At 39.0% G+C, this 27,915-nt stretch overlaps 1 protein-coding gene across 14 annotated transcripts in view; it reads left to right on the forward strand.

Moving 5' to 3' along the window:
• Positions 1-27,915, forward strand: part of Enox2 (ecto-NOX disulfide-thiol exchanger 2) — a 344,879-nt gene that overhangs the window by 236,930 nt on the left and 80,034 nt on the right. For all 14 annotated transcript variants that reach the window (XM_087199818.1, XM_004860065.4, XM_021240586.2 and 11 more), the window contains 2 exons: positions 10,661-10,816; positions 26,680-26,886. In XM_087199818.1, coding sequence (XP_087055944.1) covers positions 10,661-10,816; positions 26,680-26,886 — 363 coding nt within the window. The remainder of the gene's footprint in view (positions 1-10,660; positions 10,817-26,679; positions 26,887-27,915) is intronic.

The raw sequence follows: 27,915 nt of genomic DNA on the forward strand, positions 1-27,915 counted from the left end.
TGGTGCACACGTGTAATCCTAGTACTCAGGAGGCTGAGGCAGGAGAATGGCTGCAAGTTTGAGGCCAGCCTAGGCTACATAGTGAGTTCAAGACCAGCCTGAACTACATGGCAAGGCCCTGTCTCAAAAGAAAAATGAAAAGTACATGAAGTTCGATGGGTAAAAGATCTTTGAGATCACAATTACACAGCCTTGACTAGCTGAAATAAACAAATACATGGTAATAGGAATGGGCACTTAAAAAAAAAAGATTTCTCCGGGGATTTAGCTCAGTGGTTTTGCCGCCTGCTGTGCAAGCACAAGGACCCGAGTTTGATCCCTGGTACCAAAAAGAAAAAGAAAAAAAGATTTCCTATGGAAACTATTAGGAAGGGTCTGATGGAGAGTATTTGTTTATTTATTCATTCATACAAAAATATTTACTAAGGCCTGCCATAGAAAGTGGTGACCAAAAATACAAAGATTCCTGCCCTCATACTGACTCCTCTAAACTACAATGTAGCAAGTGTCAGAATAGAAATTTGCACAAAAGCATTATTTTAGCCAAGGTGAGGGGAGGGGAGAGGGTTAGGTAAATGGTGATGGTCAGGGAGGATTCACAGAAGAGTTAATATTGGAGCTAAGTGTCCAAGGATATATAGGAGTGGAGTACACAAAATAGACTAAGAATAATGTAGGCAGAGGAAACAGTGCCTCATTGACTGGAAGGTGTAAAAGAGGAGATATTATGGAAACACTGGATAATTCTAAATGGAACTATATCACCCCATTCCACAAAGACCTTTAAGCTACTTACAATAAATATTACAGTATAAGAAAAAAGGCTATAAATAAATCAGCATCTGGGAAAATATAAATGAGAATAGAAAATGAAGACCACGTAGGGAAGTTAATTAAAATTCAGATGTACAGGTCATAGGATCCCACTCAGTTTCTGAAGTTGAGCTACACTGGTGATCAGGCAGCCAGAATAAAAAAGAGGAGAACCTAATTAGTTACATAATTTGCATTTCTCATGTAAAGAAAATATGCTAGTCCTTTCCATGGCCCTTAATCTGGGGATGTCTGATATTCTGGTTGTGGAAGAAAGTTTTCACAAGGACTTTCATATAGAAGGGTTCACACTAAATGAAATACTTGAGTGATCTAAAAAAGCCCAAACATTAGTATGTAGCTCAGGACTAATTAATAATACATTGCCTAGTCTGCTACAAAAATGTAAAAAACTAAAAATATAGTTTATTTGGCATGAAGCTAAATTGCTTGATTGAAAGGGCTTCCCATTATTCTGGGATTATAGACTTCGTATATTTTTGGTTTTACAATTTTCTGCCTTTTATGAATTGCATGAATGGTATACTGGTTACTTTCTCTGTTATTTTTATCACGCATGTTTACTTGGCAAATTAAGAGGTTAGCAACCTTATGTATATGTATGTACATAATTTTATTCATCTCTAACATCCAGAAATGTAGGAACCATGGATAATATGGAACATTTTCATTAATTCCCCTTCAAAGATATTCATAGCATCCCAGGAAGAGTGTTGAGGGCATGATCTCGTGCCTATGTAGATGAGTAGGAAGTAGTAAGAGGAAAATGGAATAGAAAGATAGACATTTGCGAACTACAGGAATGAAGCTTGATAGGTGGAAATTTGGAATCTAAATTGAGATATACTAGGGAGAGACTGAACTGAAATAGTGCCACATAAGCAGCCCAATCCCAGTTTGCTAGCTTGCTTGACATTGTACATGAGCCAGACCCTGCCTCAACTTTCCAAAAAAGTGGAAACAAGTGTTTCACAAATGCTTCTGGGAATTTGAGAGACATTGTGCAGAACTCTGGGAATATGTGCTTCCAAGAGGGCAAGTAATAAATCCAGGGCCATCTTACAGCTCAGCCAGGCTGTCCTTAGAAATCTGAGTTCTCTGTTCAGGTTGGCTGCCTAAAAATATCTTCTAAGGGATCAGTGTAGAGAGGACACCCTCAGGACTGTAATGGGTTAAAATGTATCAATACCCAGGCATAATTCCTAATTTCCAGTGAGCTTTTTAGAAATTCCAAAGAAATAACAATAATGTCCCAGAAATGTGTAGCTGGATTAGAATCATAATTTTCTATAAAATAGGTTAATTGTGCATATATAATTAGATCTTATTTGGAACACTTACTTTGGAGTAATCTGTGGTTGAATTTCAGTGGTTTTATACTTAGTACAAACTAATTCCAGGGGCTCAAGGGTGTCTAGAACACCTAAAATATTAGAAGTGCCTTTATGGAGCCCGGGGGTCTTAGATGGGAAATCATTAAGTGGAGGCACAGCCTTTCTGAGGGTATGAAGAGGCCAGCTGGAGCTCGGGTTCAGTTCTGAAATGCAAGCAGGATAGTAAATGTGTCCTTTCCTATCTTTGCCTACCTGCAGTTCATACATTACCACACTTCCAGCTTCTGTGGCCAAAGTTGAGACAATGAAGTTTTTAAAAGGTCCCTAAGTTACCTTACACTGTGGAAATACATGTACTAAATATCTCAATAGGAGGTCCTAGGGCCAGGAATAAGTAAAGGCCCACTACAGAGATGAGTAGGTAATACTAAGATTAATCTGACCAAGAGCATCTTTTGTTTTTCTTTGAACCCATAAGCATTGTGAAGAGAAATGTAGACTAATGGTTAGGTACATGATTAGTAAAAGCCACATACTGTGCGGTGTTATTATGTTATCCCTATGAACTTCATTTTCCTCATCTGTGAACTAGGAAATAATAACACTACCTATCCCTTAGGATTGTTGTGAAGATTAAGTTAGATGATGTATATGAAAGCTGAGAATTCATAAGTAATTGATGAGTAGCTAATATTGTGGGTACTATTTCTCACTACTGCCATGAAAGTGGAAGTTGCATTTTATAGGACAATAACTAGGGTGTTCTGTCCAGCCAGAAAACATTAAGGATTGGACCATAAACTTGGTACATATAATATCTTTGTCAGATATGAAAAGATGGGAAATCTCTAAGGTTTCTAGGGTTTTGTAGACAACAGTAGTCTTAGTACATCGAAGACTGACATTGTTCCAACTGGCCCTTCCACATAGCAACATACAGTGACAACAGTTGCTCCACACTGTAGTTCTAGGACCCTACAGGATCCCAAAGTGCCTTTTCAGTAATCTGAGAAAATCATTGTCAGTCTAGTTAGAGGGGTTAGTTGTCTATTTTTGTCCTTTAAAAATAATGAACTCTACTAACCGATCACACCCTGTGTTGGCCATACTAGGTATTCTCCTTGTCTATTGCTATATAACGAACTACCTTAGAATTTAGTGGCTTAAAACACAGTTTTAGCGGGGTGTGATGACCTTAATCTCAGTACTCTAGGATCCTTCTGAGGCAGAAGGATCACAAGTTTGAGCCCCCAAAAAACTAAAGGTTGGGGATGTAGCTCAGTGCAAAATTTTGGCTTAATCTCAGAACCACAAAAATAAAAAAATAAATGAATAAAAGCCACAATCAGTTTATTACACTGATTGAGAATTTCTGGATGAGAAATTTGGGCAAGACTCAAACAGGCGATTCAGTTCCATATGGTATCAACTTGGGATACTTCAATTGTGGCAAGCTAGTCTGGAGGTTCCAAGACTTCACTCATGTGTAGCATCTTGGTAAGGACAGATAAAAGACTACTCTGCCATAAAGAAGGATAAACGAGACATTTTTAGGTAAATGGATGCACCTTGAGAACATATTAAGTGAAATATATCGAACACACATGTTTAAATATCACATTGTTTCTTTTGTGTGAGAAACCCAAGGGTAAATAAGGACCAAAATGGAGGATAGATATTGGGAAGGAAGAAAATGTTCAAATGGGAAGAGGAACCAAAGAGGGGGAAGAAGGGAGAGAAGTAAGGAAATAGGGATAAAATTTTAAAAGAATGAAAGAAAAACAGTAGAAACAAAGTTTTGTAAATGGAGGGGAAAAGAAGGATTGAAGGGTAGGGAAGGGAAAGGAATGGGAAAAAATTAAGATATATTATGTACAAGTACCAATTCCCTATGATGAATGTGATCATTATGTATGTCAAAAATGTACCAATAAAATTAATTTTTTTAAAAACACACTGGGCTCAGCTGGATCTCTTTCTTTCCATTTACTCTAAGACACTCTCCACATGTTCTCTCCAGCATGGTAATCAGATGTCCTACATGGCGACTCAAAGCTTCTTTAGCACATACTCCCAAAAAGAAAAAGTGGAAATCACTTATCTCTTAAGGCTCAGACCTGCAAGAGGACAGTGCATTCCTTCTGTCATATTCTATTGGTCAAAACAGTTCTAGCCTGTCTGGATTCAAAGTGGCCAGGGGATCATAGACCTCATCTCTTGATAGGAGGACTATCAGAGAATTTTTATCCACCTCTAATCTACCAAACTAGGAAAAAAATTGTATAGAACCATTTTTTGCTCATATGCTGTGTTTTTCAACATATGAGATATGATCCAAATATACACTGTTTAAATTTTAAAATATTTATTACAGTAAAAGACACATTCCCATTAATTCCCCTCAAAATACTCTCCTTTACTTCAAACACATATATTCCATCATTCTTGCCACTTTATGAAGCAGTTCCACACATCTTCTTTCATGGGTATCTTTATAAGTTGTGATAAAAACCACAGTAAATGCTGCTGCTGAGTGTCATTCAGTGGAAAAGCAGGCTTGTAAAAACATTACAGCATATCCTCATCTACCGTATTCACCAAATCTGGCACCATGCAACTTCTGACCCTTCCCAAAGTCAGGGTGACCAAGAATGGTAAATGTTTTGAATTGATTCAGGACATCAAGGCTGCCTTGACAGCACAACTAAAGACATAAAAGATTTCCAGAACTACTTCAGAAAGTAGCCAGAATGATGGGATAGGTATGTTCAAAGTGAGGAAATATTTTGAAGGGGATTAAGGACACTGTGTCTTTTACTGTAACAAATATTTTCTTTGACAACCCACAGTGTGGGAAAAAATCTTCACCTGCTCTTCCTCAGACAAAGGTCTACTATCTCGAATCTATAAAGAACTTAAAAAGATCAGACCTCCCAAATTTAAAGACCCAATCCAAAAATGGGCATCTGAAATGAACAGACATTTCTCAAAGAAGTAGAAATAGCAAATAAATACATGAAAATATGTTCAACATCACTGGTCATTCGAGAGATGCAAATGAAAACAATGCTGAGATTCCACTTTACTCCAGAAAGAATGGCTGCTATCATGAAATCAACCAATAACAAATGCTGGCGGGGCTGTGGGGAAAGAGGAACCCTGCTCCACTGCTGGTGGGAGTGTAGACCGGTGCAACCACCATGGAAATCAGTATGGAGATACCTCAAAGAACTAGGACTGGAAGTCCCATTTGACCCTGCTATTACACTGCTGGGGATCTTCCCCAAAGAATTAAAAGAATCATACCACAGTGACATATGTGCACCCATGTTCATAGCAGCACAGTTGTAATAGCTAAAACTTGGAAACAGCCCAAATGCCCATCAACTGGAGACTGGATAAAGAAAATGTGGTTTTTTATAAAATGGAGTACTACTCAGCCACAAAAAATGAGAAATTAGAGACATTTATAGCTAAGTGGATGCACATTGAGGTGATACTCTTAAGTGAAATAAATAGGACACACATGTGTAAATACCGAATAGTTTCTCTGGTGTGAGAAACTGAAAGTGTAAATAAGGACTAAAATGTATAATAGGTAATGTGAAATAGGAAGAAAAGGTGCAAAGGGGAAGGAAGTGGGAGGGGTAGGAATGGGATTAATATGAGAAAATGGAAAAATAGGAACAAAATCTTTGTAAATAGGGAGGACTGGAGGGGTTGAAGGGAGGGCTGGGCAAGGGTGAAAAATAAGAACCAAGAGAGAATATGTAAAGGTGCAAATTTCCAATGATGAATGTCATTATATTGTATACCTAAAATGTACCAATGATTAGAATGAATAATCGATAATGTAAAATAGGAAGAAAAGGTCCAAAGGGGTAGGGGTAGTGGGAGGGGCAGGGGAAAGGAGAGAAGGGAAAGGAAAAATGCTGAGAAATGGAAAAAATGGAAATAAAGTCTTTGTAAATAGGGAAGGGTGGAGGGGGTGAAGGGAGGGCTAGGAATGGGGAAAAAATAAGAACCAAGATGCATTATGTAAAGGTACAATTCCCAATGAGAAATATAATTGTATTGTATACCTACAATGTACCAATAAAAGAACTTAATACAAAAAAACCAAATATTTTCTTAAAGTATTGTCATTCATATTTTTGATCACATATCATACCTGCTTGATTTTATGCCTGCAATTAAATTAATTCATTAAAATAACTGTCATAATGCATTGACTGGCAGTATAATGGTTAAGAGCATTAGAGTTAGATAAAGTTGAATTTGAATCCTAGTTCTGCCTTTTACTGGCTGTGTAAACTTGAACAAGTAGCTAAACCCCTCTGAGCCCTAGTTTCTTCATCTATAAAATGATGAAGGATAACAATAATATCTCCCCCTCAGGTCTATTCGAATGCAGATTATATAAAATACTTAGCACAGAGCCTAACACATTGTAAGCATTCAACAAACAATTATGGTGATGATAATAATTGATGATTCAGCATTTTAACTCTGTGTGTCTGTTTCCAAAGTAGAGTATGAGGTCAAAAATTTTGTCTTACTCCTTCAAATCCAATACCTGGCACAGGACCTGACATTCAAATATTGAGCAAATGGACATGCAGACAACTGTATAGCAGCACAAAAATGGTATTTGTCTTTACTGCAATTCCTTGGTTTAGATGTGTGCAGAAGATAGAGGATAACATTGCTAGGTTGTGTAAGTTGCTTGTTAGTGGAAAGGTACAAGACTACACTGAAACATACTTGAAATCATATGGTAGAGCTGTAGCTCTGAGGAACAGGCTGGCTTGACTAACCCAGTATTTGCAGCATCTCAAATAAGCTGGGATTTTGGGAAGTGCATGAATCAGAACAGGAAATACAAACCAATTCCTATGGCTTGTCCAGCAATGGCCATGCCAAGAGTGAAGAAGGATATGGGAAAGGATGCTAAAAGAAAAGATACAGTATTAAATGCAAAACTGAACAGGTTATTTGTTATGAAAAAGACTGGATGATGCCTTGATCTTTTCCAGGGCACCTTTGTATGATTTCAAATTTCCTTCAGAAGGTTGAATTTCTAATGTAAGCGCCAATAGTATGTACTTGTTGGCTATACACCTCAAACCAGGTCAGGTGCCAGGAAAAAGGAGAGAATTTCCCAGTGTGTTTTAAGTTGCACTTTTATTATTTAGGTTCTGCAATACTTGTATAAGGCCCATGATTTCAATTCTTTTGATTGGCATTGAAAATCCACTTTTGCATTTAATGGTTAAAGATAAACCAAAGAAACAGTCAATGCAATAGGAGCCTTTGAAATGTCGTGTACAACCTGCACTCTAGCAAGCCTTGGTGGGCATTGTACCCTATGGAATTCTTGGCATATTGAACAAAAGAAAGAAAAGGAGTTTATCTACTCTGGCTTTAGCCATATGTCATGAATGCATTTGCTTTTAAATGAATTTATAAAATATTAATGTAATCACTGAACAGCAGAGTGGTGAATACATCAGTCAGAAGTTATATTTATCTTATTTGTTCATGTTTATTTCTATGTATTAGTGGACAGAACCTGGAGACAGGCATTTCTTTCTCAGTGGAAGTGGCAGAACTTGTTTAATGAAGTGATGTTTCTGTAATCTGCGGTAAGGTAGAGTTGTGAGTGAAAGAGCTATATGAATAACAATGAGGAGGCAGACAGAACAATAAAAAGTAGACAAACATTTCATAGGAGGGGAAAATAGATGGGATTGTTTGACACATAATCTAATCTGATCTTTTGCTAACAAAAATTAATAGTTTGTAAAAGGAGGAGATAATGTTAACAGTTTCTCCAAAATCTTCTGCATTAGGAATGTCATTTTCCAAAGACATAAATGGCATTCTGAACCAAAGTGCTTTTATTATATAGCATAGGAACACAAGTACCAGGGACCTTAAATTCTCTAAGACCAAAAGGGAACTAGACACCCCATCCCCTGCATAAAGCCTAACATATAGAAAGCCTATCATAAATGTTTGTGTAATGTCAGAATGAGTGTCTGAACCAGTGAATTTAGCAGTATAATTGCACATCTTGAATGGAAGAAAGAAAACTTACCATTCAGGACTGCCTTTCATGCCAGAGGTCTTCATATCTGTTCTGTCCTTTCATCTTTTAAGGTAAATGTTATTATTTATCCCCACTTCTACTAAAAAGGAAATGGAAACACAGAGATATTAAACTTTCGTTAAGGTCCCATCACTGTATATGGAGGAGAGTAGAGATATGAAAGCCACAGGAGGTGTGTGTGTGTGTGTGTGTGTGTGTGTGTGTGCGTGTGTGTGAATGTGGGTGTACGTGTACATGCATATTGAGTGAGATGACATATGAGTGCTAAACGTATATGTTTTCATTAAAAACATTACTCTTGGGAGACATTTTTTCTCCTAAAACTTTTGAAGGTCTTGACAGGCTAAGACAGACCTTTTGAAGGTCTGTCTCAGGCTGACAGGCATATAAGAGAATCACAGATGCCCTAGCTTGCTTGGGCTGGGTTTATAACAGGAGATGCCTGTGTGCCACCCACTTGCCCATCTGCCTAGATACGGGACTCCCTCGTACTGGGCCTGCTGGACCTGAAGCTCTGCTTTTGTGGGAAACACGGGTTCTTCCTGCTGTTTAGGCCCACTTCCTCTAGCGTCTTAGAAAAACTACCCCGGGACTTCAGGGTTTCCTTGAAGACATCCTTACAAACATTCCCCCTCTGACCTGTGTGGTGAGCATGGTGAAGTTTTTGGGAGTAAAGCCTGCTACTACTACTGCAACTGCCCCTGCATTACCAGAACTCTTTATGCAGTATTTTCTTTGTTTACAGTACATTGTGTATGGTTCTATAGTGAGGACAGGTTTGAGAGATGGGGAAAACAGAGTGCACTCCCTTCTCAAAAATTTGCATTTTTATATAGAAATGAAATTTAAACAATGAAATCAGTACTGACCTTAGACCCAGGCAAGTGAGGCCCCTGCCCTAGGCCCATACCTTAGGGAACCATGCTTTAGAAAGTCTATCTTTATATGTTCTAAATCCTTCTCCAGTGCTGACTGGCCAGCATGGTCAGTCCCATGATAGGTAAATGCCCTGATTCCAGAGCATGTCCTACCTGTGTTCCAGCCACAAGAATCACTTTTTCTGAAATTTTCTATTTCCTGATGTTTTCTTAAATTTCCCTCCTGAGGAGGTTAGCTGCTTCATCTGGATAAGGAGCCTCAATCTCAAATCAGACCCACATGGACTTCAGTATCCATTTCTCCCCTTTGTGACATTTGCCAGTCCTCTACCCCACATAGGGAATCAACTGGATGCTCCAGAAAGCTTCAGGACACATGCCTGTGGAATCCTCCCAGAGTCTTGGTTCCAGGAGAAGGGCCAGACAAGTAAATCGCTCCAGATGGATGAAGTGATTTCTTTAATGGTATCACATGAGATTGTTCTGCCAGAATGCAGCTGATGCTGATTTGGGTCGAATCAAAGTGTGTACAGAGAGAAGCCCCCTCAAAAAGTGTTTGGGCACTGTCACACCTCCTTAAGGCATCCCTGAATGAAACAAAAGGCCACATAAAATGAAATAAAATTCAGTAGCAACAGATAAAGAAAAGTTTTTAGACAAAGAGTTAAGAATGAACCAAAATTATCTGCAAAAGCTTTTCAAGGAGAGTGAGACTTAAGCTAGACCGTGAAGAATGGGAAAGTTTTGGGAAGGCTCAAATGATTCTAGGCAGGGAGAACAACATGAACAAAGGCACAAAGAGTAGTTAATTTACTGAGGCATTTTGTGTTGTGTACTATGCTACACACATTACATTCGTCATTTTAATTACTCCTCCCAGCTCCCTGTCAGGTAGGACTTATGAACCCTATTTTACAGCTGAGAAAATGGAAGTTCATATTGCTAGCAAATGGTAGAAATAGAACCCAAGTCTGCCTGATATGTGTGCTTTTAACACCGTGCTGTACTGTAAACAGAACATATGTACAAGGGATAGCAAGAAGCCTGGTTGGAACTGAGTTGAGGGTGTGTGTTGGGAACTAATGGAAGCAAGATCACTAGACAAAGTGCAGTCATATTACAAAGGATGTTGAATATCAAAATGAGATGTAGAGACTTACATAGGCCCTAATCAAAAAGGAAAGAAAAACCAGCCCTATCCAAAGGGAAATATACAACTGTAACATAATATTTAAGACCTGACAATACTACGCACCATGTTTTTTAAAAAACTATTTTGCCACAGGGGTGAAGGGAGGGCAGGGGAATGGGGAAAAAATAAGAACCAAGATACATGATGTAAAGGTACAAGGTCCCAATGATGAATTTAACTGTACTGTACACCTAAAATGTACCAATAAACTAAATGGAAAAAATATTTTGCCTTAGAAACTTACAACATTTTGCCTCTACTTGACCTTGCCTGATGCCATTTACTAATCTCTCTTTCCTCTCCTTTTTAGACTTTGATCCTGCTCTTGGAATGATGACTGGAATTCCACCAATAACTCCAATGATGCCTGGTTTGGGAATAGTGCCTCCACCAATTCCTCCAGATATGCCAGTAGTAAAAGAGATCATACACTGCAAAAGCTGCACACTCTTCCCTCCCAACCCAAGTACTGTTCTGCTTTTTCCCATATAAATCACAATGTCTTGGTGTATGAGAGCTTTCATCAGTTTCAAAAGAATACCTAGGGGCTTCATAAATGTATGTACAGAAGCTTCACCTAGAAAACAGAAGATAAAATTGTTTCTCACTGGGCAAAGCTGCATTTTATACACAGAACACTGGTTTTGTGTGCTGGTTGCAACACAAGTAATATTACATGTTTCTAATGCCATCTGGTAGGGAATTCAAGTGTGTTAGTTGAGAAGAAGGCACCCAGTGCAAATTGCTCCTCACTGTCATTTGTAGTGTTCTCATAAGTGGCCCACATGCTGGTGATGGCAGAACTTGAGCATGGTCTGAGCCTACCTGAGGCACATGATAATTTGTATTTGGTGCTAGGAATTTTCCACTGCTACCAGCTAGTCACACATCGTTCCAACTCCTGCTGTTTCAACTGATGAGCAGCAATACAGAGTGAGGTGTAGTTCAACTTATGGGGAGGGCAAAGAGAAATATTAAGGCTAAGTCAAACTACTTATAGCCATCCAGTCAACACAGTTCACATGAAAACAGTCTAGACATCTGTCTTGTCTTATTGGTTCTATATTCTCTAAGGAGAAGAGGCTTCTCCTCAGACTCACATTAAAATATCAGTAAAGATAGGGATAGTTAAGTTAAAATGTGCCACCAAAAATTGACTCAAAATTTCTTTAGATCCATTTTGAGTTTCATATACTTCAAATGATTGTGAGCTGCTTCTGCTCATGACTTAAGCCTCACTAATGTTTTTTCCATAGTCCTCTTGATGCTAGGTGACATACCAAGGGAGCTCCTGCTGTGATACAAAGAGACCTATTCACATGAAAAAAACCTTATCAAAATAAACATGAACTTTTGACATGTGACTTCAGACCAATACTTAACCATCAGTTAAGCATGATTTAGACCCTAGCAGAGATCCAGATGCTACAGCACTTGGTGTGATCTGCTTGTAACTAAGGTTTCAGGATCAGTCAGGGTTAGACATATCCCCTTGAACACTTTTGCTACTACAAACTGATCTTAATGCCTTCTAGTGTTTTTTTTTGTATTAAATTCTTTTATTGGTACATTGTAGGTATACAACACAATTACATTTCTCACTGGGAATTGTACCTTTATATAATGCATCTTGGTTCTTATTTTTTCGCCATTCGTAGCCCTCCCTTCACGCCCTCCACCCTTCCCTATTTACAAACACTTTATTTCCATTTTTTCCATTTCTCAGCATTTTTTCCTTTCCCTTTTTGCCTTTCACCGGCCCCTCCCACTACCCCTACCCCTTTGGACCTTTTCTTCCTATTTTACATTATCGATTATTCATTCTAATCATTGGTACATTTTAGGTATACAATATAATGACATTCATCATTGGAAATTTGCACCTTTACATATTCTCTCTTGGTTCTTATTTTTCACCCTTGCCCAGCCCTCCCTTCAACCCCTCCAGTCCTCCCTATTTACAAAGATTTTGTTCCTATTTTTCCATTTTCTCATATTAATCCCATTCCCTTCTATCCTTTCCCCTACCCCTCCCACTTCCTTCCCCTTTGCACCTTTTCTTCCTATTTCACATTACCTATTATACATTTTAGTCCTTATTTACACTTTCAGTTTCTCACACCAGAGAAACTATTCGGTATTTACACATGTGTGTCCTATTTATTTCACTTAAGAGTATTGCCTCAATGTGCATCCATTTAGCTATAAATGTCTCTAATTTCTCATTTTTTGTGGCTGAGTAGTACTCCATTTTATTAAAAAACCACATTTTCTTTATCCAGTCTCCAGTTGATGGGCATTTGGGCTGTTTCCAAGTTTTAGCTATTACAAACTGTTCTGCTATGAACATGGGTGCACATATATCACTGTGGTATGATTCTTTTAATTCTTTGGGGAAGATCCCCAGCAGTGTAATAGCAGGGTCAAATGGGACTTCCAGTCCTAGTTCTTTGAGGTATCTCCATACTGATTTCCACAGTGGTTGCAACAGTCTACACTCCCACCAGCAGTGGAGCAGGGTTCCTCTTTCCCCACTGCCCCGCCAGCATTTGTTATTGGTTGATTTCATGATAGCAGCTATTCTTTCTGGAGTAAAGTGGAATCTCAGCGTTGTTTTCATTTGCATCTCTCGAATGACCAGTGATGTTGAACATTTTTTCATGTATTTATTTGCTATTTCTACTTCTTTGTGTGAGAAATGTCTGTTCATTTCAGATGCCCATTTTTGGATTGGGTCTTTAAATTTGTTAGGTCTGATCTTTTTAAGTTCTTTATAGATTCGAGATAGTAGACCTTTGTCTGAGGAAGAGCAGGTGAAGATTTTTTCCCACATTGTGGGTTGTCTCTTCACACTGCTGGTGGTTTCTCTTGCTGGGCAGAAGCTTTTTAATATGAAGAGATCTCATTTGTTGATTATTTGTGCTAGTTCTCGAGCAACTGAGGTTTTGTTCATAAAATCTTTTCCTACACTGATGTCTTCAAGGGTTCTACCTAACCTCTCTGTTCCAACTGGTTCAGAGTTTCTATTTTAATATTTAGATCTTTAATCCATTTTGATTTTAGTTTAGTGCATGGTGAGACATATAGGTCTAGTTTTAATCTTTGGCAAGTTGAAGCCCAATTTTTCCAGCACCATTTATTAAAGAGGCTATCTTCCCTCCAGTGACGGTGTTTGGCTCCTTTATCGAAGATGAGATGGCTGAGTGTGTCTGGCATTGTTTCTGCATCTTCTAATCTGTTCCACTGGTCCTCAGGTCTGTTTCTTTGCCAGTACCATGCTGTTTTTATCACAGTAGCTTTGTAGTAGAGTTGCAGGTTGGGGATTGTGATACCCCCTGCCATGTCTCTGTTACCTAGAATTGCTTTTGCTATTCTGGGTCTCTTCTTGCTCCAAATGAATTTTTGGATTGTTTTCTCGAGGTCCATGAAGTATGCTGCTGGGATCTCAATTGGAATTGCATTAAATCTATATAGCAGTTTTGGAAGTATGGCCATTTTCACTATATTAATCCTTCCTACCCAGGAGCAGGGGATGTCTGTCTATTTTCTGATATCATCTTCAATCTCTCTTTTCAGAGTGCCATAGTTTTCAGAGAAAAGGTCTTTGATTCCTTTCGTTAGGATGATTCCTAGATATTTCAGTTTTTTGGATGCTATTGTGAAAGGAATTATTTGCCCTATTTCTCTCTCAGTGAGGCTGTCATTTGTGTAGAGGAAAGCTATTGATTTTTGTGTGTTGACCTTGTAACCAGCTACTTGACTGAATTTGGTTATTAAGTCTACAAGACTTTTGGTGGAGTTCTTGGGGTCTTCTATATAGAGTATCATGTCATCTGCAAATAATGACAATTTGATTTCTTCATTACCTATCTTTATTCCTTTTATTTCTTTCTCTTGTCTAATTGCCGTGGCTAATGTTTCCAGAACTCTATTGAACAAGAGTGGTGATAGTGGACATCCTTGTCTTGTTCCTGATTTTAGTGTGAAGGATTTCAGTTTTTGCCCATTTAGTATGATATTGGCTGTTGGTTTTTCATAGATGGCTTCTATCAGTTTGAGGTAGAGACCATCTATTCCACTTTTTTGTAGGGTTTTTATCATAAATGCATGTTGGATTTTGTCAAATGCTTTTTCTGCATCTATGGAGATAATCATATGGTTTTTGTCCTTGGCCCTATTGATATAGTGTATTACATTGATTGATTTATGTATGTTGAACCATCCCTGCATCCCTGGGATGAATCCCACTTGATCAGGGTGTATGATCTTCTTGATGATGTTCTGCATTCTGTTTGCCAGTATCTTATTAAGGATTTTTGCATCTATGTTCATTAGTGAGATTGGCCTATAGTTCTCTTTTTCAGTTGGGTCTTTTCCTGCTTTGGCATCAAGGTGACACTTGCTTCCAGGAATGAATTTGGGAGTATTGCTTCCCTTTCAATTTCATTGAAGAGTTTAAACAGTAGTGGCAGCAGTTCCTCTCTAAATGTCTTGTAGAATTCAGCAGTGAAGCCATCAGGGCCTGGGCTTTTCTTAGTTGATAAGTTTTTAATTACATTTTCAATTTCATTGGTTGATATTGGGTTGTTCAGAATTTTTAGGTCTTCTTCGTTCAACTTTGGTAATTCGTATGTATCTAGGAATCTGTCCATTTCTTCTGTGTTGTCCGTCTTATTGGCATATAGGTTCTGGAAGTAGGTATTGATGATCCTCTGGATTTCTGCTGGGTCTGTTGTAATTTCACCCTTTTCATTCCTCATTGCATGGATTTGGGCCTTTTCTTTCCTTTTTCTGGCAAGGTTGGCTAAAGGTTTGTCAATTTTGTTGATTCTTTCGAAGAACCAACTCTTGGTTTCATTGATTTTTTTGTATTGTCCTCTTAGTCTCCATTGCATTGCTTTCTCCTCTGATCTTTATAATTTCCTCCCTTGTATGAGCTTTGGGGTTGTCCTGTTCTTCTTTTTCTAGAAGCTTGAGGTTCAGCATCAGGTTGTTTATTTGGGCCCCTTCTGTTTTGCCAATATGCGTATTCACTGCTATGAATTTCCCTCGTAAGACTGCTTTCATTGTGTCCTATAGATTCCGATATGTTGTATTGTCATTGTCATTTAATTGAAGGAACTGTTTGATTTCTTCTTTAATTTCCTCTGTGACCCATTGGTTATTCAGAAGTGTGTTGTTCAATTTCCACGTTTATGAAATTTTTTGAGTTTCTTTTGCTATGGATCTCCAATTTCATCGCACTATGGTCTGATAATATACAGGGGATAACTTCAATTCCTTTGCACTTACTTAAACATGTTCTATGTGTGAGTATGTGGTCTATTTTGGAGAATGACCCATGTGCAGCTGAGAAGAATGTGTATTCTGATTTTGTGGGGTGGAACACTCTGTAAACATCTGTTAAGTTCATTTGTTCAAGAGTTCGATTGAGTTCGAGTATTTCATTACTTATTTTTAGTCTAGTTGATCTATCTATTTGTGACAGTGGGGTGTTGAGGCCCCTCCACTACAATTGTATTAGTGCATATATGACTTTTCATGTCCGTTAGTATTTGTTTTATATAGTTGGGTGCACTAGTGTTTGGTGCATAGATATTTATGATTGTCATCTCTTCCTCTTGGATTCTTCCCTTTACAAGGATGTAGTGTCCTACTTTGTCTCTCTTAATCAGTGTTGGTTTGAAATCTACTTGATCTGCCAAGAGGATAGCTACTCCTGCTTTTTTTCGGGTTCCTGTCACATGGAGTATTGTTTTCCACCCTTTCACTTTCAGTCTATGAGTTTCCTTTTGAATTAAGTGTGTTTCTTGTATGCAGCATAGTGTTGGATTTTGCTTCTTGACCCATTCTGCCAGTCTATTTCTTTTGATGGGTGAATTGAGAACATTAACGTTGATGGTTATAACTGAAATGTATTGACTTGTCATTGCCATGACTTTTTCTTTTTGTTGGGTTCTCCCCCTTTACCTTTAATTTCTTGTCATGCCAGATGGGTTCATTCTGCTTTGCTTCCTGGGGCTGTGATCCTCAGTGTCTGTTCCTAGGATATTGTGTAAAATTCTTTGGAGTGCTGGTTTGGTATTCACGAAGTTCCTAAGGTGCTCTTTGTCATGAAAGTATCTTATTTCTCCATCCATTTTGAAAGATAGTTTTGCAGGGTACATCAATCTGGGTTGGAGGCTGTTTTCTTTTAGGGCTTGGAATATGTCCCTCCAAGCTCTTCTTGCCTTGATGGTTTGTGTTGAGAAGTCTGCTGTGGTTCTGATGGGCTTTCCTTTGTACGTGATTTGTTTCTTTTCTCTGACTGCTTGGAGAACTTTGTTCTTCTGTTGTGTTTCTGGAATCTTAACAATTATATGCCTATGTGTAGATTTTTTTTGATCAAGGGTATTTGGAGTCCTATATGCCTCACTTATCTGTATGTCAAGCTCTTTTCCCCTGCTTGGGAAGTTTTCTGCCATTATTTCTGTGAAGAGATTTTTTATGTCATCTGCACTCTTTCCTGTTTCTTCATTGAGCCCAATCAGTCTTATGTCATTCTTTTTTGCATCATCTAGCAGCTGCTGGATTGATTTCTCATGTTCCCTTATAATTTTGAAGCAATTTTTCTTTTCCTGGTCACTAATTGCAATCTTATCTTCTATATCTGAAATTCTGTCCTCACATTGGCTCATTCTGCTGTGTAGACTTTCAGTGGAGTTTTTCATGTCCTGGAAATCTATTTGCATCTGTTTTATGGATTCCATTTGTTTCTTATTTTGGGATTCCATCATGTTCCTCAGCTCCTCTCTAGATTTATTAATCATGTCTTGCACTAGGGGCACAATTTCTCCTGTTATCTGAGAAATTATTTCTGATTTCATTTTTTCCATATCCCCTTTTGTTGCCAGTTCAGTGGGTCCAGGTGGTTGAGTATCAGAGTGTTCCATCTCATTTCCCTTTGGGGTTGCTGTAGGTGATCTGGAAGTCTGATTTTGAGACTTATTTACGTCTTTTCTCATTTCGACTGGGTGGGGGGGCTCTTAGCGCCTGCCCAGATTACCTCCTCTGAGCTGGGTGAGGTGGGACAGGGGCCGGGAGCAGCGGTAGGTATGGTGAACCAAAAGCCCTTTCCTGTGGGCTGGGAGCAGCCAGAGGGATGGTGGCCAGGAAACCCCTTCCTCTGGACCAGGAGCAGTGGGATGGTGGCTCAGAAGCCCCTCCCTCTGGGTCAGGAGCAGTGGGACGACGGCTCAGAAGCCCCTACCTCTGGGCCGGGAACAGTAGGACTCTGTACCTTGGTCTGGTGGTCTGGTGTCCTCTGTGTCTTTGTAGTGTGGAATCAGGTGGCTGCCTGTCTGCAGCGGGGTGATTTGGTGTCTTCCGCGCAACTCAGGACCTCGGTAGGGCTTGCACAGACCTGCCTGTCCGCAGCAGGCTGATTCGGCCTGTGTTCCACGCAACTGGGGCCCTTGGTAGGGTGTGGGCAGACCTTCCTGTCTTCAGCGGGGTGATTAGGCATCTTCCGCGCGACTCAGGCCCTCGTTAGGGCGTGCACAGACCTGCCTGTCTGCAGCGGGCTGATTCAGCGTGTTCTGTGTGACTCAGGACCTAGATAGGGCATGGGCAGACCTGCCTGTCTGCAGTGGGGTGATTAGGCGTCTTCTGCGTTTCTCAGGACCTCGGTAGGGCGTGCACAGACCTGTCTGTCTGTAGCGGGCTGATTCGGCATGTGTTCCGCGCGACTGGGCGCCTTCTAGTTTTTTAACTTGGTTTTCAACAGGGTACATCCTTCCAGACCAATAAGAAGTCTAGGAGGCCAACATCTCAGAGAACTGTACTGGGAGAAGAGCTGGCATACCACAAGGAGAGTCAGGGAACTGAGAATAAAATGTCCTTTGTAGGCCTTACTTGCCAGCTCAAATAGCCATTCCTAGACTTGTGTTTAGTGCTTCAGTGAATGGGCAGTGCTGTTATATCTTTGTCTCTTACTCTGAGTTCTATTGTTCCTACAAATGTGCAATGGCCTTTTCCTCCTTTGTTTCCATTGTGTTGCTTTTGGATTGGAGAAATCTCTGTATCCCTGACAGTACCTTTTTCATGTCAAAAACCATGAATTTGGGCATTGAAAGGGTTAAAACCTTCTGCTTATGAAAAGGTAAAATCATGTTGATTTAATCATCTACAGATAGTGTACTAAGCCTGCACTAGGCTTACATTGCCTTAGTCAAGTCTAAGCTAACAGGATGGCTGAAACCTAAAATGTCCAGGTCAAGGGCAATAAGTGACTTTAGGAATTTTAAATTTCTAAATTTCCAAAGAATAGCACAGATTCCTTGTTTATAACACACAGACCACATTGTTCAGCAATCGTTGAATGCATGTCAAAATATGTGGTTTAAAGAGGTTGTAACTTCATAATCTCTAATGAAAGAAATAGAAATCTTGCAAATATATGACCTTTTTCTACCTGAAGCCATGCCTTCTTAGTTGTGAGTTGGCAGTGCCATGGAGCGAGAGAGAAGCACTATACACACGCAGCTCAATCTGTAGTTCTTTATCTTTGGACCAAGAATGCTGACAGAGCCATTAGTGCCAATAAGAGTGTGGCTTCTAGGAAGGAACCTGGCTTTCAAATTGAATTCAAAAATAATACTACTAACAATGCTTAAAATACACTGGTGTTCTGTTTGCTTTATTAGAATTTGAATTTGAGGAAAAGGGGCCTTGTTATTAATTGGATGGGAAAAAAACACTGACTGAGGTACTTCCCTTAGTTCTTTTTTTAAATTAATTTTATTGGTACATTTTAGGTATACAATATAATGACATTCATCATTGGAAATTTGCACCTTTACATAATCTCTCTTGGTTCTTATTTTTCCCCCTTCCCCTGCCCTCCCTTCAACCCCTAAAGTCCTTAGTTCTTTACTGAAATAAAAGCATGGCAAAAAGTGCCATTACTGCTAACAGTGACAAGGCTTGTCTTTGTGAAGGTGAGGCCAAAAGATTGGTAGAAGACAGAACAGGGGAGTTGGTATGACTGAACCCCTTATGTTCTGAAGGGCCCACAACTCCTGCCCCCTAACAATGCCTTGATTATAACTCCACCACTTTCTCTGGCCTGCCTCTGGTATATTCTGTTACACTCACTGACCTCTGACTCCAAAGTTCCTCTCAGCAATATTAAGGTCTGATGATTCAGAGGCACTCACAGTGTCTTTATTCACCACCTAGTCTGCTTCCAAATCTTGTTGCTTATTAGAAAGAATCTTTTCCATCAATTCCTTCCCCCCTGTTCCACCTGACACTTCATCCAGATGCTTGTCACATATACAGAGCCAAAAAATTATCCTGGGGCTCTCATTGCCCACAGATTCGTAGTCCAACTCCTGACCTCAAACTGCTCTGTTTTGTGACTTTCTTCAATCTTTCATTTCTACTTGCCACATACCCACCCTTCAGTCAGGTTCAACTGCTTTCTGACCTCACACTCCTTCCACTCCCCTCCAGCCAAACTCTGAGTACACACTCTACTGGCATGCTTCTGCCTGGAATGCACTGAAATTAAATCTGTGGTGAATCATTCTAATGCACTTTTACTTAAAGAATGCGCAATAGACCCAATGTATACTTTTTAAGTTCTTAAATTACTTTACAGCTCTGCTTTATTTAGTACTATTGACCCCTTCGTCCTTCTTAAAACCTCAAGTCATTTGAAGGTGAGAGAATGACCGCAGCCACCCAGAGAGATAATATAAATCAAAAGGCAATACTATGTGCCACACTCTGAGGCATCCCAACATTTCAAAAATTGAAAAGAAAAAGAGGAGTTTGCATTTTGGTACATTCTTTAGCAGCAAAAGTCCCCCAAAAGATTGTACAGCTGTTGCTAGTCCTTCTGCTCTTCTATTTTACCTCCCCTTCTGTGATGTTATTGTTCCTGTGTCTCTATCAACTTGTCCCTTGTTTAAGAACACTAATGACCTTACGATGCTAAGTCAAGTGGTTGGTTCTCAATTCTCCTTCTAGTTGATCTAATAACAATATATGACACAGTTGATTACTTTTTGGTCCTTGTTATACTTTCTTCATCTGGCTTCCAGGACACCATACTATTGGTTTTCCTCCCACCCCACTGGTTGTTCTTTCTCAGTCTTCTCCTGTCTTCCCTGACTTACTATTGGAGACCCCTGTGACTCAGTCCTTGAACCTTTTTTAAAATCTACAATCATCCCTTTGATGATCTCATCTAATCTTGTAGCTTAAAAACTATACGTGAATGATGCCCAAATGTATACTTTGAGTTTAGACCTAGCCTCTGAGCCCCAAATTCATTCCCAACTTCCTACTAGCTATCTCCATTTGAAAATCAGAGACATCTCAAACTTAAAATGTTCAAAATTAAACTTCTAGATTTTCCCTTGAGCCTGTTCCACTAGTATCCTTCCCCAACTCAGTGGAAACTGTATTCTTTCAGTTGCTCAAGACAAACCTAGACATTAACCTTACTTACTTTCCTTTCCTCACATACCACATTTAATGTTAGAAAGTTTTGTCTGTCTTGAATTTTATAGATGAAATCCTACTACTTTCATAATAACTACTGCTATGATCCAATTTATATCCATTATGATTCATTTTCTCAACTATTGCAGTAGCCTTCCAGTTGGGTTTCCTCTTTCACCTTTCCCACCTATAGTCTATTCTTAATAGAATAGGCAGAATGATCCTTTTAAAACTAAGTCAGATTATGTCAATCCTCTACTCAAAGCCCTTTGATGACTCTCCAATTTGCTCACAATAAAGGCTACGTCCTTTTAAAGGCATAGGAGGTCCTATATGGCCTGTTCTCCACATTGTCTTTTTTACTTTCTTTACTGCTCTCCTCCCTATCATTCACTGTTCTCATCACAATGACCTCCATCCACACTGTTATGTGAAAATACCAGAACACACCAGATATTCTCGCATCACACAGCCTTTGCGCTGGCTCTTCCCTCTGCCCAGAAAACCTTTCCCCCATATATCTATATAGCTAACTCTCTCAGTTTCTTCAAGCCTTTACTCAATGTCATTTTCTCAGTGGCTCTGATAATCTGCTTAAAAGTGCAGCTTTCCCCACCATACGCCCTGTGTTACTTACTGTCACTATTTTTATATAACACATTATCTCTTTAACAGCCTATGTAATTTATAGAATAGAAACTCTACAAAGACTAGAATTTTTGTCTATTCTATTCATTCAAATTTCCCCAGAATTTAGAAAATCTGACATATAATAGCTATTCAATAAATATTTGTTGAAGGATGGATGGATGGATGGATGGACAGGTAGGTGGACGGATGGTGACAGAAGGAGCAGTCAGACCTCTGAAAAGCAAACCAGGAGAATAAAGGGTAATTGCTATTACCTGCAGATAACTTTCAAATCTATGTTTTCGGACTGTATCTCTCTTATGAGCTTCAGGCACACGTAGCCAACTACCCACCAAAATTTTCTCAGTTAATCAATGTCAAATGTTTTAAAAAATGATATTTTAGTATAGTATGTTCTACTCCCAGCCCTGTCACTAATGAGCTGTGGGATCTTGGCCAGTCATATAATATTCTTGGGTCTGATTTCCTTATCTAGAAAGCAAAAATATTGGATTAGACTAGCCTAGATACTTCCAAGACTTCATCCAGCTCTAAAACTATGATTGTGCACATTAAAATGTAGCTATCACTATAATTTTATTTACCTAGGCAAAGCCCATTAAAATGTATTAGGCAAAACAAGAGCAACTCGATTGGTGGCATATAGAACTTTTTGCCTTCACTAGAACACGCAGGGTAGCATAACAAAGTACTTGAGCTCTGAAGTAACATGGGCCTAGTTTCATAGCCCAGCTGTCCATCACTAAATACCCATGAGATCTGTGGTGAGTGGCTTAACCTCTCTGATCTAGACTAGGCAAAATGAGACCTAGTCTAAAAAGTCAATGACTCATACTAGACTAGAACAAACCAAGTACCAGTCTCCTATAGATAAGTGGTAAGTATCCCATTGTCCTGGAAGCAACATCCTCTGAATCCCAGGATTTACAGGTGTAGCAAACAACAACAACAACAAAACCTCTCTGGAACACACTTTTTGTTCTCAGGTTGGGTAGCTATCAGAGATTTACTGAATTTCCAATTAGCAGTTCTCTGTGGTGAGAGAAGAGGGCAGCACCATCTCTCAAGAGAAGTCAGTTTTGCCAAGGTTTGTCACTCCAGCTGCTAGACCTGTATGGACAGGTTACATTTTGAGTCTACTGGAAATAACAGTGAATGAGGAATAAATGATGGAATTTCACCTGCTCTCTGTGTCCAGACACATGGGAAAACAACTCAGGAGCCAGAAAATGGGGCAATTTTGTTCATTTTACTGTATCAAAACAGTTTGGACCCCATTTTGGTTCTCAGGGCTGTACTCTACAAAGAGAATTAGAGAAAACAAGTGAATTGAACATTAGTAACAATTTGCAAACCTTCTGATTATTTCCATTAAAATGCCTTTGACTCCTGCTGATTGTCTAGGGGGCCTTTAATCTTGGGTTGTCTAATAAAATCAACTCAGAGCCTTTGCATTATATAAATTCTAGGAAACCAGCTGAGAAATCTATGATGTGCTTTTGCAAAGGAAGATTCACGTAGTTAATTGGTCCCCTATTCCGCTTCCTCCATCACTTTACAAAGATGAAAAATGACTGATGCTAATGCTGATTGTCCCAACATAGCTCCCCACAGTGGATGCTTGGACGTAATTAGAATCCTGAGAAGCTCCTCCTCTTCCATTACCAGAGATTAGTTCTTTATACTCCCAGTTATCTTGAATCTTTTGACAAAGCAGTTTTCTTGGTCTCCATCCTGAGTGGTGATTGAAGTGCTATAGAGCTTGGCCATTAGCTGATGAATAGGTGGAGTTTGAATCTGCTCTCCTGTGGGGTTATCATTGCTGTGCTCTGATCACTGTATTTCAGTGGGATTAGTAAATCAGTCCCAGACAACTAAGTGCCTTGAGCTGTTAATTAAGGAATGGGTACTATCCATTAAGAAAGATAGTACAGCCCATTGACTTGCTTGGTGGCATACACCTAAATCTCCACAAATGCTATCAAAGAGGCTTTCTACATTTACCCAAGGAAAATAAATAAATCCCAGGCACTCTTGAAATTACTTAGCAGATTTTAAGTCCCTTTACTTAGCAGACACTCATCACAGAAGAATCACAGCATGTAAATATGGTGATGACTTCCTCATAGAATTTTTAAACCCCACAAATGCAGTCAAGGGAAGGAACCTTTGCATTTTCAGTGTTTATATGTAACTGCAGAAGTCACCACACATTCCTTAGAATCTCTCAGTGGACCCAAAGGTAGACTCAGCTAAATTAAAACAATATAAATGTAAACGTCAGAAGCTCTTTATTCTAAATCAGCACTTCATTCTAAAATCTTTGATTTGAAAACCTTTCTAATGGTACTGATGCTCTTGAAATTTCTGTATATACACAGTGGCTGGGATGTGTTCCATGATCAAAGCCACATGTGTCTTCACAGATGTAGAGTCCTCTGTCCATATGAGTGACTCCTCAAACTCAGCCTTGTCTAAGGATTGGGGTAAAGCAAGGGAGTTTAGAAATCCAGGTCTTAGCTACCACTCCACTCCAGATATGTGGTAAGCCTTTAGAAAGCCCCAGATTGGGCATATAGGAAACCTGAGTTCTATAATACAAAATAACAATGCTCTAATGATTACTATTTATTGGGAACCTACCAAGTGCTAGGTATTGCACTGAGTACAATATAAATACTATAATATCAATATCCTATGATAACTTTCATAAAGTAGGGAATATTATCCCTATTCTAAAGATGAAAAGATTTTCAAAGGTTATGTGATTTTTTTCAAGATCTTAACAAACAGTATTTAAGACTTAAATCTAGGTTGACCTGCTGCAGGTTCATATTCTTTTTCTTTTCTGTCTAATGTGGCATCCACAAATGAGACACAGCTTCATTCAGCCATGCTTTTTCCTCTGCAATATCAGAGGTCTAGACTAAGTCTGGTTTTCAACCCCAGCTACATATTAGAACTACCTGAAAAACTTAAACAATACCAACTAAAAACAAACAAAACTAATGCACAGGTTGCACCCTGAACTAATTAAATCAAGACTTGGGCTTAGGTATTGTTTATTTAACTCCCAAGTAGATTCTAATCCACTGTCAGAATTAAGAATAATCAGAAATGTGGTGGAGAGAATTCTTTCCAGTTCTTAAAAACCCAAAAGCATAAGTTTCAAGCAATTTTGTATTTTACTGTCCCCCCTTTTGGCTAAAATTACAATCTCAGTGGCTATGAATAAGACATTTCTGATTCCTACTCACTGAATTACTTTTTCTAGTGTCTAAACCTCTCATGTGAAAAAAACAAAAACAGTGAGCTCTTAAAATTACAGACCTTAAAAAATTAACAAAGTTTTTAAGTTCCCAGAATCCCATTAGCCCCTTTGTGAACTAAATAGAGGGAAAGCAGGTATGAGAAACTAACTACAGTATTCTTAGCCACACCAGTAGGACAGACAGCTATAGCAAAGCAAAAAAGCTAGTGTTTCTGATACCCAAGGAAGCTCCCAAATCAACTGCTTGCCAACTTGTGTAAGAGTCAGATGAGGGCCTTGGAGTAATCTACTAGCGAGACTCATTTATTTTTGCATGTGAGCTCTCATCGCTGGTTGTTGAGCTCTCCAAATCTCGAGCTGGGAGAATTGTTGTTAAGAGCTGAATGCAAAGAATAGATTACACAAGATAAATCCTTGCAGATACAAAACCAACAGCAGAAAAACCCATGACCATCAGGCTTTGTTTTGTTGAACTATGAACTGTAGGATTTTGCTTGGAAAATGCTTTGATACATATAAATAGTAACAAGGCACTGACAGATACAACAGGCTTTATTTATGATTGAATAGAAAACTTTTTTTATTCGTGAAGTTTATTGGTACATTTTAGGTGTACAATATGACATTCATCATTGGGAACTTGTACCTTTACATGATGTACCTTGGTTCTTATTTTTTCCCCATTCCCCTGCCCTCCCTTCAACCCCTCCACACCTCCCTATTTATAAAGACTTTGTTTCCGCTTTTTCCTTTTCTCATATTTTTCCTTTCCATTCTTTCCTTTCCCCTATCCCCCACCCCACTTCCCCTTGGGAGAACCATCTCATTAAGTAGGTTTTTAATGACTCTATGGCCAAATTTATCTCATTTTACTTAATGATTTCCCAGATGAGCTTAATCTTTCTGCTCCCTTTCATATTTCCCTCTGAATGCTGCAAGATTGGCTCTGATCCACACCTCTCAAGCAAGGAATTGGAGGAGCTCACTGGTATAAAAAAATTAAAAATTTCAAGGGGATAGTCTGTATTCTAATTTGTTTAACTAAATCATACTAATGGCTATAAATACTTTTGTAATATTCACCCCATTGGCAGATTAATCCTGAAACACTTGTTTCAGTAAGCATAAAGAGAGAATGTAGTAGCTACAATCTGAATTAAACAAATCCTTTCTCAGAGATCCTGGTTCTAAGAAATGAAAGTAAGAATTTAAGGTGAGTGGGATTTTCCCCATGTTTTTAATAAAAATGACTCAAAATTTGGCACAGCTGGCTTATCACAACGAAAGTAAGGAACAAATCTAAAAATCTGTGGATGGAACAGACACACAGACAGGCCTGGGTATTTGTCTTCTAGACACACAGTCACCAAACTATTGAATGAAACAATTTTCACATTCATCCAATCAGTTTTCTGTGGAGTAGAGATGAGCACTTGGAGGACACATACCTCTCAGATCACTCAGGCAAACATTCCTTGGGGACAGTAGAGCTGTTGCTGAGAAATGTTAGGTTTCAAAGAGATTTGTCCCAAACAAACATTTTATTTTTAAAAATTTTATTACGGTAAAAGATATATTGCCATTAATCCTCACTTCTAACATATTTAATCATTCTTGTCATTTTCTGAAGAAATTCTGGAAGTCCTCCTTCCTGAGTTTCTTTAGTTGTGCTGTTGTGGTTGCCTCTGTATCCTGAATAGATTTGAAACATTTTTAAGGTCTATATTTTTATTTTTTAATGTTTATTTTTATAAGTACCTGTTCGCAGTACATAATGATTACACTGCTCATGGGGATTGGTAAATGTACATAACACATCTTAATTCTTTTTTCAACCCTTTCCCCCTCCCTCCCTCTCTTGGTCCCCTTCACTTCTGCAAAGGATCTATTTTAAATGCTTTTGCCCTTTCACTTAGATCTCCCACCTCCTGCAACCAGAGAAAGACCACCAGGATGCAAAACAGTATTTGTGGGCGGTCTGCCTGAAAACGGAACAGAGCAGATCATTGTGGAAGTGTTTGAACAGTGCGGTGAGATCATTGCTATCCGGAAGAGCAAAAAGAATTTCTGTCACATTCGCTTTGCTGAGGAGTACATGGTGGACAAAGCCCTTTATCTATCTGGTAGGTGTTAGATGCGGCAATTGTGCCCACCAGAAAAAAATGCACAAATTGAGGATCTGAGTATTTGTATCTGTGGCAGTTAAAGTGTAGGCTTAATGTTACCCCTTTTTGCCTTCAGAGTTGAAAAATGCATGTTTCCTCCCATCTCCATCCTTTAGAGTTTCTCAGTTGCTCCTAATCTCTGTAGGAAAATTTGAGATTCTAAACATGAAACATCTAAAAGCCTTGATTATCTGCTGTGCTTCTCAGCATTATCTCTCAATTCTTCCTGCGCACACCATGTACCAACCACACTGAAGAAATTTTAGTTCCAGAACGTGCCATAGTGTTTCATGCTTTTTCCCCTGGCTGGAATTAGTTTTCCCATCCCCACCTACCACACACAAATCTCACAGGTATATCCAACCTGTGGCCCATGGGTTGGATATGCCTGCCTTGCCCTGGGCAGCAGTGAGTGCAGAATTGTCTTGAGCTGCATGTAAAATATATTATAGTTAATGTATACAAGTGACAAAACTTCCTTCACTTTTTATATTTTTATTGTAACAGAGGCATATCCAACATGCAAGCTGGACAACTTATACCTATGCTGCAGCTCAAGCACAAGGTCCCCTGGAAATTTTTCTGACTTATCTGTCCCCTCTATCTCAAGTTGATTTAAGCACCCTTCCTGAGTGCCTCCAGGGCATCTGGCGCTTCCTCCTGGCTTGACACCTGTCACGCATGTTAGAACTGATTCTTTCCTCACCCAAAGTATGAACTTCAGGGCAAAGACTGGGTTTTATTTAATTTTGAATCCCCAATACCAAGTAATTGGCCTAACATAAAAGTTAGATACTCAAATATAGTTACAAAAGTATCTTAGTTCATTTTCTGCTGTGAGAACAAAATACCTGAGCCTAAGTAGATAAAGAAAGGAAGTTTATTTGTCTCCATTTCTGGAAACTGAGAATTCCAAGGGCATGACACTGGCATATGTGCAGCTGATGAGGACCTTCTTGGTGAACTATAACATGGAAGATGGCATCA

Source organism: Heterocephalus glaber, unplaced genomic scaffold (assembly GCF_053883595.1).
Source record: "Heterocephalus glaber isolate CG9 unplaced genomic scaffold, H.glaber_assembly_v1.0 deba00001729, whole genome shotgun sequence".
Lineage (NCBI taxonomy): Eukaryota > Metazoa > Chordata > Mammalia > Rodentia > Bathyergidae > Heterocephalus > Heterocephalus glaber.